This window comes from Puntigrus tetrazona, chromosome 21 (assembly GCF_018831695.1).
Source record: "Puntigrus tetrazona isolate hp1 chromosome 21, ASM1883169v1, whole genome shotgun sequence".
NCBI classification, from domain to species: Eukaryota; Metazoa; Chordata; class Actinopteri; order Cypriniformes; family Cyprinidae; genus Puntigrus; species Puntigrus tetrazona.
In genome coordinates, this window is record NC_056719.1 from 9,443,622 (window position 1) to 9,458,986 (window position 15,365).

The window sequence follows — 15,365 nt, forward strand, 5'->3', positions numbered from 1 at the left end:
TCTGGGACAGTCGAATGGGGATCCATAGAGGAAATCAATTTTTAATTTGGCTGTCAGGATAGTAAAGCTGGAACTTCAACGGTATAGACATGACATAAATTATGGGACATGCTCGGAGGGGTGCGAAAGAGAAAGGAGAAAGGACAGATAAGAAAGAGGTAAAAGAGGACAGATCGCTCGCCAAACAAAAAGAACATCAATGGTACTCCAGAAACCAGGACTTCTTTGAGAAGGTCCAGACCATCTCGCCCCGAATTCAAAGAAAAGAACAAAACGCTTCTTACATCTTTAAGGCAGCCCATGAAGTTGTTGCTCACAGGGGAACCAGGCAGATCTGCTGTGTTTGGACTGCCGCCCACGTAGAAGAAATCATCTGAGCCCAGCATGGTGTAGTCCTCCTGGGTGTAGCCGGTGGTTGTCAGCAGGCCGTCCACCGATATCGTCACCTGTGTTTGCATAAAGGCCACGAAGGGATAGAAAACAGAGAGAAAGAGGGAAGAAACAAGAGAGGGAACGTGGGAAATCTTTTGATTATGCACAAGTTGAAATCCTTGGCTTCAACAAGTTCTTCTACTAAAAAAAAACAACAAAAAAACAAAAACTGTTTCACGTGGGGGTTCCTCTGGTTCTGTATGCATACTTTAGCGAGGGGCCAACCCATTTTTATGTCTGCTATTGCTGCTTTCTGAATGAGAGAATGCTGTCTTGTGTGCTGGACTAGTCAAGAAAGGCAGGAAGGGGAGGTGTATGGCTACAGGAACTAAGAGGAATCGCTATATGTTGAGTGGGTTAGCAAGTGATGTTAAGGGTGACTGTGCGAGATTAGTATAAAAGGGGGGATTCAGACACAAAAATGGTTGTTAGTATAACAGAGGTTGCATTTAACTGTGTTGGTGGTCAGTTCTGATCAACTACTGGATTAACTGCACACATTTCGTAAGAGATGTCTTGAAAAGAAATACTTTGGAGGTGTTTTGGGTAGCGATAGCTTTCAGTTTGTTAATACACAAGCCGTGCATGACGGTTAAGACATCTCGGGCTGCGATTTCAGGACTCTGTGTAGTTCGTGTAGAATCAGTCATTTGTGATGAATTTAATGCATCTAGCGCACAATCTAATATTTGTAAATGTTAATGTTGAAGCGTGGAAACACTGGCAGACGTCCAAAACTGGTGGTTTTCTTGCAGACTTAATAAAAGCTCGCGGTAGAGGCGTTTCCATGCCGACAGACAGAAAGGATTCAGATTCCATCTCTAATATTGTCAAATATTATGTGAACGTTATTATTACTGCGGACAAGTAGGCAAAGCTGGGGAATAAAATTTTTAAAATTGTAGATGGTGTGCACTGTCCTGAAATTGAAACCCGGTATTTGTCTGAACCTTTATAAGAAAGAAAGAGCAGAGAAAGCAAGTCATGGAGGGGAAAAGAAAGCCAAAAAAATAAATAAATCAATGTACAGCGACACACAACATCAACAAAAATAGTTACCCACACGTGCAGTGGAAGCAAATTATGCAGGTGCATAATGGCGTATAGCTATAGCTGCGTATTGAAAAACACGATATACAAAAGCGCGAGTCCAGTGATGCAAAACAACATGTCCCACAAGCTGGATTAAAAGTGCTACATGTCATCAGCTACAGAACTGAATGACAAAAATCAATACAATGAAATGAGGAAAACAAGATGTAGTCTTTTGCCACAGGAAGAGAAGGGTAAGGGGAGGGCAGTTTTTTTCTCTGTTCCCAAAACAGAGGGTTAATAACAGCTATATGGCAGCCGCAATCATTTTTATCCAATTCTGTCATTTTCCACTTTCAATTCATATAAAGTGTTTGTGCTCAAGCAGAACACCTCGGTTTGTCTGCCCAAGGTCGTTCTTTTCACATTAAAGTGTGAGGCAACTGGAAATTAGAAAGAACTGTCAATAACATGGGCTTGTACATTTTAACATTAACAAGTGTAAACATCTAAACATATTCATATCGATCACAATTCTTGCCATTGATAAACCAATAACCACAACTTTTGTCTCAATAAATTTCACATTTTCTGCTTATTAATAGTTAATAGTTAAGCCTAGGTATAGGGTAGGATTAGGGATATAGAATAAGGCTAATAAGCAACTAGTTACTAGTGATTGGTCCCTACATTAAAATGTTGCCAACATATTATATCTGATCGTACAGTATTTATGGGGTGATATGTACAAAATTCTATCTCATAGGAGAAATTTAATTTTAGGGTCTCTTAACTAGTTGCTTATTACTAGAATATTAGCAATTTATTAGTACAAATTAAGCACATATTAATGCCTTATTCTACATCCGTAATCTTGCCCAAAACCTAAACATAACAACTACCTAACTATTAATAAGCAGCAAATTAGGAATTTATTGATGGAGGAGTCGTAGTTAATAGTGAATTTTTAAGTATTAAAAGTGAAAACACTTACAGTTTTTTTTTAATAGTCAAAGAATATTTCATTTAGTATGTTTAATAAATACATAATATTTATTTGCTGCAATCTGAAGGATGCAAACCAAGAAGGAAAAATCATACACTTCGTTACTCATATTCATAAATTATAATTTAGCAGTATAATTATAATTTAGCAAAACAAGACTGAAAAGAATACATTACAAATACGGCAATTTTAGTCTAATTCAAAGCCACTAAAATAAAAGATTCTGAATTCTATATTAATTGGAGTTAAGACGTTGCTTGGCGACCTTAAGCAACCAACATAAACAAAACTAAATTGTTCTTGTTATAAAGCTCCGCTGTCTGCAACAAAGTTTGAATATTAGCAGTTTTCTGCATATTTTAAATGTGCTATTGCGATGAAGTGCATGTAGTTGCATCTACAAATAAAAGCCTTCATTGCCCTTCTCTCCTGCCGTTCTTGATTAACCTGGCAGATATGAATACAATGTGTGAGAACATTGCATGTTAAGAGACGTTTCCAAGCGAAAATCAGTATTATTAAATGCTACATCATACAGTGCGCCGAAACCTCTGTATGAGATGCAGCAGCATTTAATAAAAGCCAACATAAAAGAGGGAGAATAAGGGAAAATGGAGCAGGTGGACAGAAACGCTGCACAAGAGCTGCAGTCAAATGTTTGTTTTTGATGGTTTCTTTTATCTGAGAAATTACTAAATGCTTTGAGAGAGCACCTTCTGCCCTTTTCCGCTGCCTGGCACTGGGCAGTTTATAGTTTAAATTAACATGCAATTTAATGTAAATGCCAAGTTTGAGAATACGGTTTTAGAGCAATACATCAGGGTTTACATTAAGCATAAAAATGTGTTTTCAGTCTGAGAAAACAAATGTAATGCCGGCCATTGTGTGGCCCGGACTGAAGTCAGCAGCTTACGGTACCATTTATGCCCACCGTAGAAACTCTCAGCCAAATAGGATGTGTTATTGATGATAGAACTCAAAAAGCATTTTAATAAGAATATGGGTGAAGGGATTGTGAGTGCTATAAAAACAAACAAACAAACAAACAAAAAAAAACCCAATGTACATAAATTGCAAATGGCAAAAAATGAACTTTTGCATGGCACCTGGGGATTGATGCCATTTTTAAACTTTTCTTTAGTCGTTTCTGCACAGTAAAAGCAAAAAGAGATAAAAAGAAAGGGCCAAACCAAACTAGACAAATTAGAATGTGATATCTACCATATAATGCAGTTTGTTTACCGTAGGGAGTCCAACCCCTGCGCGCTTCAAAAAAAGAAAAAAACAAGGAGGGAGAGTAAAATTACATACCATAAACTCCACAGAAGCTTTAAAAAGGATTGAAAATGACTTACTAGCAATTTAAAGCAAATTTAACCATACCAAGAAATGATACTTAATTTCTCCGCCCTCCATTAGAATATATCTTCCCAGGAAGAATGAGAAAAAAAATAGCTGTTAAAATCTGTTAGTTTAGACCTAATTTCTTTGGACACTGTCAACGGCAAACAGATGGCTCACATTCCATGGAGGTTTTCATGTTAGTATTTGAAGGGGTAAAGGCAAGAAGATAAACAATGACAAATCCACTTAGAGGCTTCAGTGTTAGTAAAAGAGAGAAAAAGAGAGAGAATTCAACTAATCTGTCAAACAAGATGGTTCAGGGAGGGTTTTGAAGGAGGGATCTTGCAGAGGCAGCAGCGTTAGAGTAAAGAATGACAGCAGCAGTAGCGACTCACTCGTTATTTAAGGTAAATGAATGACAAAAGCAAAAATGTCAACACCCGTTATGCGCTCGTTTATGCCTGCTCGGCGTCGCCGAGCCCGGTATTTCCGTAATTTGTCGTGGCAGAACAAAAACACAGCTCGTTCGTTAACAGACGCAAGGTGCGCCCTCGGCTCTGTAAGCAACACTTGAGCTAAAGGTTACGGCAGTCAAATAGAGAAATAATCAGCGGCGGCAGAAGCGAGCAGGCATAGTATGTTTCTGTACGATGCGCCCCATCATATAATCATATTTCAGCATTAACGGATTGAAAGTAATCAGGATATTGGCACCGGAAACAAAAACAGCCTCGACTACAAACGCTGCTTTTTTTGAAGGCTGTGATAGAGGGACCCCTTTTCTCTTAGGTTAAATGATAAATGGTAAACATTCCCCCTTCTCCAAAAGATGGAAAGCTTGCCGAATGCGGACAGATTATTTTTGCCGGCGTAATTGAAGCATATTCACCGTCGTGGATTTAATCACAGGCAAAACAGAGCGGTGCAGTCTGGACTTGAATGGAGTCGCCAAATCAAAACATTCCTCTTCAACAGGGACCCACACGCACACACACACACACACACACACACACACACACACACACACACACACACACACACACACACATCCGTACTGGTTAGTAACAACTGGAAGGTAATTATCGCCGCCGTCTATGTCTGGAAGAGCCTGTGGCTTAATGGTACTTCAATCCTGCAGTGAAGAAGATTCCCGAAAGCCCTCCAAGAATCAAACAACAGAAATATTTTGCTTAGTGCTTAAAATGTAAATGTATTTTGCTATCAGAGTTACACATTACCTTGTTAAGCGTGTGACGGCTAGCATTGTTAGGTGGACAGGCTCCAAAACAACTGCCTGAGCCACTAAAGCACCTGTGAGACCATCAGATTCCAATTAAGCCTGGGCTTTGTGCAGTTCATCTCAAGGTAAATTCCATTCAGGAGCGAGCACGTTATTCTGAATCAGAATGTTATCCGGATCTCTTTCTTAGGATTTTTTTCACCGTCTTGTGGATTTTTGCAAGCTCCGCGACCAACAGAAGTGGATGATTCTTGCATGTTTTGGTCTTTTAAACATAAACGTTTGCAAAATTTTGAAACATAAATACAATCATCAGAGGTATCGTCAGATAACATCAGCAACACGAATTTCCGGCAACTCTATTTCAACAAATTGTAAAGTTTGGGTTGGACAGCACTGTAAAAGTGAGCTAGTAAGCAAACTGTCTTTCCTATGCGCCCAACTACTTTTGTAGTCCCACTGAGCTATTTGTTAGCAAATGAGCAACACACATAAATTCGTATTACTGACACATTTTAATGTCATAGAATAGAATTAGAAAATGTTCTAAGCTTGTGTTAAAGACCTTACATCAGGCATTTAATCATTAACTCATTAAAAAATGACATTAAATCTGGGAACCAGTAGTTAAAAATAAATAAATAAGTAAATGAAGAAAATAAATGTATCCTGTTGGGTTTTAAAAATAAATTACTTACATCAAGTTCACTTTGCTAGCAGTCTAATTAAAAGGTCCTTCCAGAAGTAAATTTGGCTGCTCACTTCAAAACAACCCATTGCCTCAGTGTACAAACTTGTCTAAAATTCACCTTTTATTTATATCACCAATGTACTCTTGATATTGCAGGAATTAAAGCTAAAATCATACGCGAAATAACAGCTATTTTCGAACAGCTGAGTAAAATGTTTACATTCACTTAAAACTGCTCTTGCGATTTTTCACACTAGCGCACTTCAAAATCATTGAAAAACCCGTCGCGAGCATCGCATTTGTGAGTATCAAAACGCGATCTCATTGTGACCTCCACCTGTTAGCCAACCGGGAAACTCGAACGTTTTACTTACTTTTGTGTAGAAATCGCTAAAAGATGTTTTAAACCGTTCATACCGCGATTGTTATACAATAACACAACTATACGAAAGTATAGTCATCAAATGAAGCATCCTGTGGATGATACGCAAAGGTGAACGTTACCTGACGTAGGTTGCGGGACACGCGGACCGCGTGCCAGGCATTGTCGTTGAATTTGCCGTCGGACGGCTCCACCAGAGCCTCGAAGGCACCGGAGCCCAGGTTGATGACCAGGCATACGGCCCCGCTTTTCAGAGACAGGTTGACGTAGTCGGCAGATTTGCCGGTGTGGAGCAGGAGGCCGTTTCGCTGCAGTGTTCGGAAGGACAGGGTGATTTCATCTGTGCTGCTCTGGATGGGCTTTTGGGACAGGTCGTAGCTGAAGAACTCATTACCCTTGAACGTGGCCACTGACTCCACTTGGCCTTGTTGAAGGGAGATAGAAAAAGGCAAGGGAAGGTCGTTAGAGCTGGGATGAATGTAGACCAGGGGAATGAGAACTGACTTCTCTTTATATTCTCTATGTTTTATAGACTCGCACAGAACCAAGCAAACATTTAAGGAACGAACAAGTGGAAACAAAGAATTAATGAAATGGCAATGCATGTAAAATACTTATAGCGGATTTTACAACCCAGAAATGCTCAGGCGGGACTTGAGTCTTGATGTGATTTTGGCTAATGAGGGGTTTAAGGCCACTGGCTCAAACGAAGCATAAACGAACCAGAAATTAACAGTACAAGACAGCTGCAAGCATGAATCATTGTACATGTCTTTGACATGAGAAAATCTCACTGGATTATCACACGTTTTGTTAGCCGCGCTTCCCGTAGACATGAACCGATGAGGTGAGTGATGTCACACATGTAAATGAGCGTAATCTCCCCCAGCGCTGTTCGCATCAGCTAATCGTGAAGGTCATTTACGCGTGTAAAGCTTGACTTCCTGAAATTAAACCGCGAGTGTGCAATTAAACGAGCTGAAAACGGGCTGTCAGGAATAATCTGAAATAAAACACAGCCGCACTTTTAAATAACAGTTTGATTTGCCGACGCAACTGTAAGACGTGAAAGCTTTGATGAACGAGGTAGATTTTCAAAATACTGTCATTAAGAAAATAGGCGACCGAGGAGGCAAGCTTGTCAAAATATCCCATCTTCGTTATTTTAGGTCGTTAAAAATCATCGCTTTCGCAGACAGCTTGTTAGTTTTGCCCTTATTTTCTGGCCTTATGTCTAGACCACACCACCTGTTAATCTTTTTTGATGTGCAACACTACAGATTTTCAAACACGAATATTCGGTGGGTTGCCTGCGTGATGTAAAGGGAAGCCCTGTATAATTAGCCTAGTTTCGGGTTGGTCTGACCCCAATTGGACACGATTCTTAAGGCAGAGTGTTTACATAAGATGTGTTTAAAACAGCTAGACGGCACGGCGGAAAGTGTTGAAGTCTCAGGCAGTTTTAATCTAGCCAACAAAATTACTGTTAAATCATGGTGATAATTAAATGATGGCCATTTAAACACGGCAAGAAAAAAAACCAGACTGCAATATATTAAAAACGTCTCGCGATTTTCACTTCATTTCTCGCAGTTGCGAGTTTATATATCACTGTTCAGACTATAGAAATTGGGAGTTCATAGCAAGCAATTCTGAGAAAAAGTAAGAACTGCAATTGCCAGAAAAAAGTCTAAAAAGGTCGCAGTTAGCTTTTTTATATTATTCGGTGGCAGAAATGGCTGTCAATAGTTTGCAATGCCCCAGTTAAACCAAAGTGTTAATTTTCTTTAAAAAAAATTCAATAAAAATAACTGAACCCAAACATTTGAATGATAGTATAAAAACAATTTGAAATCTACTGTAACATCTCCACAAAATAAAATAAAAAAATCACATACTACAAATTTAATTTGTTTAGAAAAAATCAAAAATGTATAAATATGACTAAATGAAAGATATAGGACCTCTAGTAAAGAATGCTAACTTAGCTTACACCATGCACATAACTACATCAGTTCTTACAGTTTTCAATCAGGCATTACAAACAGCCTCCTGGGGTCCTGGATGTACTTAATTCAAGAGGCAGACCGAACTGTTTATGCCATCGGATGAAGTAATTTTTCATCTAATTGATACATGTCTACAAAATCTATCAAGTTTCTGGCAACACATCTCAAGCAATCTTGTTTTACAGCACCGGAACAGCAATATTCGTCCTTCGGATATGCATACATAACCTGCTCAGCTGCTAAAAATAGTATGAAATATTCCATTCCAGGTTTAACCAGCAGAGCATAACATTAATTTGAAGACTTGTGATATTTCATCAAGCAAGAAGGCTCAGACCATCAGTTAGGAAAGAAACGATTGGGCACGAATCAACCAACCAGACATCTTCACCAAGGAAATGTGACCTTGCAAAATTACAGCGGCAGAATCTTATCATAGTGCCACTTGGTTCAGTGGAGAATAAACAGCCAGAGCGTGCTCCACAACAAGCAGACCTACCACATAGAGGGGAACTCTTTAAGAGATGACAGAAACCAAGCCCCCGCTGAGCCATGTGTGCTTAAGAGTTTGTGTTTTTTTTCTTTTACAATTTCTCACTGACTACAGGGTGACGCAAAGAGAATATGACCCACAAAACACAGGGCTATGACTAAGTATAAGGTAATGTTTCTAACAATACACCGACGTGACATGATGGGACTCGACAGTATCAGAGAAGCTTTAAACTTTTCAAAAGTGCATCCTGAAAGTGCCTCAGATGTTACCGCTGCAGCAGCAAATGTTCTCAGATAGTAACAACGCTTTTGACAAATGAATTGTGACTGAAATATATTCGCAAACGGAAAGCTTTGTTTGCGTTAAAGGTGCAGTGTCTATTTTTTTTTTTTTTTTTTTCTGGAATATGAAAGACAGATTTGTTCTGTTTTACATTTTAATAGGTGAGGCAGACAGTATATGGTCAGAAGAAGCTGATAGCGTTAAAGCATCAAATTCAGGTTAGCTGGCCTTACAATGCACTTACATCCAAAGATAACTACAATGTGTTAGTTGTGTTCAAATGATGAGTTCAGATGAAAAAGCCACCTGAAATTTTCTTCTAATGCGAGCGTTTTTCTCAGGCTCTTATGTTTATGTTTCCTTATTTCATTTTAATGACAATGATAAGTGTAAGACATTGGTCAACAGTGTAGTTATAAACGTAATTTCAGAATTTAATTACAGATGTAATTGCACACAAGTATTAAAAAAAAGGTAAAACATTTTCAATTTGAATTTTTAGATGAACTAACCCAAATTTTATTTCACGCAGTCTTTAAGTAAAAATGAATGTATTTTAGTTTCTTGATTTATCAAATCATAGAAAGTAATGATTTAATTAATTAAAAACCTGTTTTTTTGTTTCCACGTTTCTCTCAAATATTCACGAAAACAAATCGTATTTTTCAAAAAACATAAATCCAACGCACTTCAAAGCGTTCAACACGTACAAAGTGTGTTAGCCAGATAAACATTTTTTACCTTACTAGTGAGATTAAACTTCTCTCAATTCTCAAAAAAAACAATTCTCTGCCTTAAAGTTCGATATTTATACAAAGTACATGTACAGTGCATGACCCAAAATGACGAGTGACAGTTTTGTCAACCGGCCTGAAACTCTGTCACACTGGCCCTGGGCCATCCGGCCATCTTTACCGTTTAGCCTAACAGTCCAAAAATGGTCTAAAAAGCAGGTTTAGCATAAATTTGACAAGTAATGTGTCTGCTATTTCTGAATAATGGCTATTTACATTCACCGCGGTCAGCATTTGAGTAAATGGGCGAAAGTTACACTAAAAGCGCAGAATAAACACACTGTTCGAGCATTAATGACACTCTCCTTCAGGCCAAGCCAGAGGAAAACGGAGCAAAACAACAACCACTGGAATCGCCCCTTTACACAGAGACTGTAAAGCCAGCTTTAGTTATGTGCGGATATGTGGTGTCGCTGATGAGATGTCTAAATCTTCATGTCCAGCCTCCGATCTCTAACTTCAAAAGAGATGCGAGAAATAAACAGCGTTCACCCCAGACCTTCAGAGCGCGCTGACGGGATGCTCTCTGTGTAGGCTAGAGCAGAATAGCCTGATTTATTTACTTAAGACTCCTTTGTGTCTTTGATATGACAGGACTGGAGCAATCAGTTCTTTAGGCGTCAAGACTTACTGTCATTACGCACTAATGTCCATGTCTCAGATATGAAAACACTAACACTAAATGAGAGGGGGTGTGAAATCAACAGCGACAGACTGGGAGAAGGAAAAGAAAGGCAACGAGGTTATGAGCTGGAGAGAAAGACAGAGAGGGAGGACATGACATGGATTGCGGGGACTTATGATCAAACTAGGGGTGGGAGGGAAATAAATCCATTCAGGGAGTCGTTCCCGAGCGATTCTGGCTAACAAAAATTCCGAATCGGAATGATAAAAGAATTATTAATAATTCTGTTTATGGAAAAAAAGCATCTGAAGGACGAAACGTTGCAGATACAGAGTGTGCGGTTTTGAGAGCGGCCATTGAGAGCGTTAGTGATTGAGGACGGATTAAAAAAAAAAATAAATAATATATATATATATATATTTTTTTTTTTTTGGTCTATTAGTTAACAAGCATTGGAATCATTGCCAGTGTAGCGATTTTTGTCATAACGATTTACAGTATGCAGTGTATTTTAAAAAAAACCCAAAAACTATGGTATAAAATACATGCATCTCATACTAAATACGCTTCAAACCCATTGTAGATATATCACATAATCGACTTATTAATATAAAACCATAATTAATGTCTAAAATGTTTTAATATCACTGTTAATAAGGATTGTATGGTCACTGCATAATATATTTAAAGTGTTCCTGAAGTGTTCCATTTTATCACAATCAAACACACTTCATATGTCTCTAGTCGAACCTCAGCTCTCTTTACGCACAATTAAAGTGTATTAAGCACAAAATGAGTTGTTCCAATTCAGCAGATTTTAAGTACCACAAGTACAATTGCAGGGCATTTTTATTAGGCACGTAAATATGTACATGCATTTGTAGTATACTTAGCACAAAATATATGTATCATTTTTTGTGTATTTTTTCCACTAGGGGAAGCTGTTGACGGACAAGTAAGCTAACACGATAACCAACATTCAGCCGCATATGAATCAAAACAGCCGTTACCGAGAAAAATATATTTATGCTGTGCAAGATTCAGAAATGTCATTTTCTTTTGGTTCAAAATATTGTTTCTTTGATGGAACTTGCCCGCATTCAAATGTTGATTTAAAAAAAAAAAAAAAAAAGACGAACGAACGAACGAAGCTAGTTGTTTTATATTTTTAAGCTCCGTTCTTCATTTTGATATATTTATTCGCTGTTTACATATTCATACAACAAAGCATTCTGGGGGACGTGATCAAAGATCTCTGAATGCGATCAAAAAGGAAGGTGGTGGCTGGGAACTTCAAAATTAGACGAGAAAAAAAAAAGTCAGTGAGGAAATGAATAAGTAAATAAATGTGATAACTAACATTTTGAAAAGTGTGTTTACGTTTGCGTCATTATTTCTAACGATGAGAATAAAGCGAGTAAAAGCAAAATTGAAGCAATTGAAAACAATAATGATAAATTCCCAGTAAATAAGCAGGCGGCCGATGGGAGAGAAGATGCAGGCCGCACTGTAAAGACCAACTGAATGCTGCACAGCAGGAAGTAATGGCAATCCAAATGTAATCTTGAGAGTGCTATTATTCCCGCAAACTGTGTCCTCTTCCGAGGATGCGGCATCTGAGGCTCTCATCACGACCTCTTCCTCTGCCTCTCCCTGGCTGAGCTCAAAGTGCGGATCTGAAGCAGACATGTCCAATTAAAGATACGCGCGCGCGCCAACCTCACTGCTTCTGACGAGACAACAGGGACAAATACGACACAGAACTCATTTTTAATGTCATCTGTGGCCGTGTGTTTATGTGTCGCTTTTTCTGACAGGTTGGTTTGTCTCCGCTGCTTGTGGGGAGTGAGAGAGAAATATCAACAGCTGATTAAGTCAAGGCCCTGCAGCAGCCGAAGCCATTTGCTTTGCAGATTAAACATGGCTATGAGAGAGAGAGAGAGAGAGAGAGAGAGAGAGAGAGTGAGAGAGAGAGAGTGAGAGAGAGAGAGGGGAGCAAGGGAAAGCATATCTATTGGAGTTAACTGTGCTATTTCCCCCTGCCTGCTGATAGAAGATGAGACTGACCATGACAGTAATGTGCGTCGAGGGACACCAGCATTCAAAGACCACTAAATCAGCAACAATAAAACTAGCACCGATGTTTTCGCTGGGGACAACATAACACGTGACCAAAAAGAACAAATATATATATATATATATATATATACAGTACATTAAAAAAGGAATAACTAACAAGTTAAACTAATTATTTAATAAATAACCCAAAAAACAAATGCGCATTTTCTTGTTTGTTTAGCGTGCAAGCAGATATCGGAACAATTACTATTTTATTACATAACGCATGACTAAATAAATAAAAAAATTGCAAATAAATAAATGAATAAATATGTTCTTGTCTCTTTAAACGGCAAGGGGCCTTATTAATTCTGTTACGTAACAAACACAAAATAAATAAATGTTTTCTTGCTTGTTTTTAGCGAGAAAATACAAATTTTATTCCATAACATACAATAAATAAATACGAATAAATAAACAAATAAATGTTTTTCGGTAACACTTTAGAACAAGTAACACTTTTTCACGTTTAACTACGACTTTTCCCTCAATAGGCTCCTAATTTGCTGCTTATTATTAGTTAGCAAGGTAGTTGTTAAGTTTAGGTATTGCGTAGGATCAGATAAGTAGAATAAAGCCATGTAGAATCAGCCATTAATATGTGCTTAACTAGCACTAATAAATGACTTGTATTATAGTAATGTATGCTAATAAGCAAGGAATGGATGTAACCGTAAAAATAAAGTGTTATAATGTTTTCTTATTTGTTTAGCATGCAAGAGGGTTTGCTATTCATTTTATTACATGAAATAAATAATCTCTCTCTTTCTTACACAAACACACACACACACACACACACACGCTTGTTTGTTAAGCATGCAAGCAGTCTGGATAGACAGATGGATGTATACATAGATACCTCTCAAATACAATAAATATTAATTAGAATAAATAATGATATATTGTGCCTTTATATTGGCCATCCGTCACCTTGCTCTCTAAAATATATTAGCATATATATTAAATATATTAGCTAAATATCAGTTGACCGCTAAACGCAGATACGCAGGCAAATAAATACATATATTCATATACATAATTGCAATGTAAATATACATGTAATTAAATGGCTTTTTTGAAAGTTCTATTTAAAAGCCACTCGCCACTTTTGCTTCAGACTGTAATATTTGAGGTTTAGCGTGAAATCTCATTCTGCAGTGTACCTAATGGCACTGCCTACACATACATGCGGCGCACATCTAAATTCATATTAAGGGCATGTATATGCATGATCTCAACATGGGATGCATATGGACATAATTGATTTGTGAGAGAAATAGAGCAGAAATAAATTAACAGACGTTTCCCCAGAGGAAGATGACAACAGGCTCAAAGCAGAGTCTCGCTGGTCTTTACCGAGCATGTCTTCTCCTCCCCAACCCTATGGTGTCATTAAACCTCATCTTTAAAATATTAAAAGCACCCACGGGCCGCTTTGCTCTGCTGGATTTCACAGATAAAATCTGTCCTCAGAGGAAAAAAAAGAGCAGAGTTTTCATACAAACAGTATGTCGCCACACTGAAGACGGTTGCCAGCCATCTGATCAAAGCCCTCTAACAACTGTTTAAAACTCTTACTGTGTGAAATAAACATAAAACGAGGGGAACTTCTTTCACATTGATGTTTAAAGTCTCAGCATATTCAGAATTTGTACAAAATTTTGAATTTCACAAAATTCTCTAATTTAATTGGAAAACTGCTGTACAGAGTAGAATTTCAAAAATATATATTCCCATGAAACGTGTTATATATGGGGTTTGTCATACATCATAATTTCTTTTCCATCCAGAAAAAATAGAAATCTGATGTTAATTAGTGTTCAAAGTCTCCTATTGAAATGTTTACTTAATTTAAATTAACCTCAATTTAAAAAATTATATTTACCCCAAACATTTTAATTGGAATTCAGGTTCAACATTAAGAATATTTATCTTTTTTTGTTTGTTTTAGTTACCTAAAAACGTTCTAATGCTGTTATATGTCAAAATTAAAATGAATATTGCTGGCTGTGTTTATTGTTTCAGCAGTACTAAATTGCATTGAAGTGCAATGTGAAAAAATGTCTAACAAGTAGTGACTATTTTAAATAGCTTGGATTGCATTTCAGTAAATGCCTTTAATAGCATTCCAAATGAACATTCTGCACGCTGCGGCCAATTTGGATCTGAAATGAAGCCAATGCTTTCATTTTGCATTTTTCCCAACCCTGTATCACAGATCACCCAAAGGTATCTTTACATATAGTTCACCCACAAATAAGAATGTACATACTCTCAGTTCATCCAAGATGCTCACCTCTGCATTGAATGGGTGCCGTCAGAATTACACTCTTAATGGCTGATAAAAAAAATCACGACAACCCTCATGTACTTCACATGACTTCAACTAGCATCTCGTGAAGCAACAAAACTGTATATAAACTGTCAAATCCATCTTTAACTTATTATAACGTTCAATTATCAATGCCAGCCAAAATATGAATCCAAAACCCATAGCGAAAAGTGTTTTGGACTGGTTCATTGCGAATGGTGCTTAATCTGTGCATATTTCTCTCCCTTTTTAACTGACAACTTTAGTACATTTTGGTTTATTGAGTCATTCTTATTAGCTGTTTGGACTCTAATTCTGACGGTACCCATTTACCGAAGAGGGTCAATTGGTGTTAATATCTCTAAATCTTTTCTCATCTGCATCTTGCATGTATGAGTGCGATTTGTCCCTAAGCAAAATTTCCTTTTTTTGGTGACCGATTTCTTATCTTCAAAATGTAATTTTAAGAATCAGCCAGCCATCTAAAAAAGAAGAAAACACACACAGTTCCTGATTTACATAAATCAATCATTACATTTGTTTATATGGAAAATGTCTTCCATCAGAAACATTCATTAACAAAAGACCATCTACGCTGAACGC

At 37.6% G+C, this 15,365-nt stretch overlaps 1 protein-coding gene across 15 annotated transcripts in view; it reads right to left on the minus strand.

The window, feature by feature from the left end:
• The window catches only part of nrxn2a (neurexin 2a), a 260,155-nt gene that overhangs the window by 199,409 nt on the left and 45,381 nt on the right, over positions 1-15,365 (minus strand). For 9 of the 15 annotated variants that reach the window (XM_043221581.1, XM_043221580.1, XM_043221590.1 and 6 more), the window contains 3 exons: positions 6,250-6,551; positions 3,692-3,736; positions 285-446 (listed from right to left, as the gene is read on the minus strand). In XM_043221581.1, coding sequence (XP_043077516.1) covers positions 285-446; positions 3,692-3,736; positions 6,250-6,551 — 509 coding nt within the window. The remainder of the gene's footprint in view (positions 1-284; positions 447-3,691; positions 3,737-6,249; positions 6,552-15,365) is intronic. The other 6 variants (XM_043221591.1, XM_043221586.1, XM_043221585.1 and 3 more) reach the window with 2 other exon arrangements.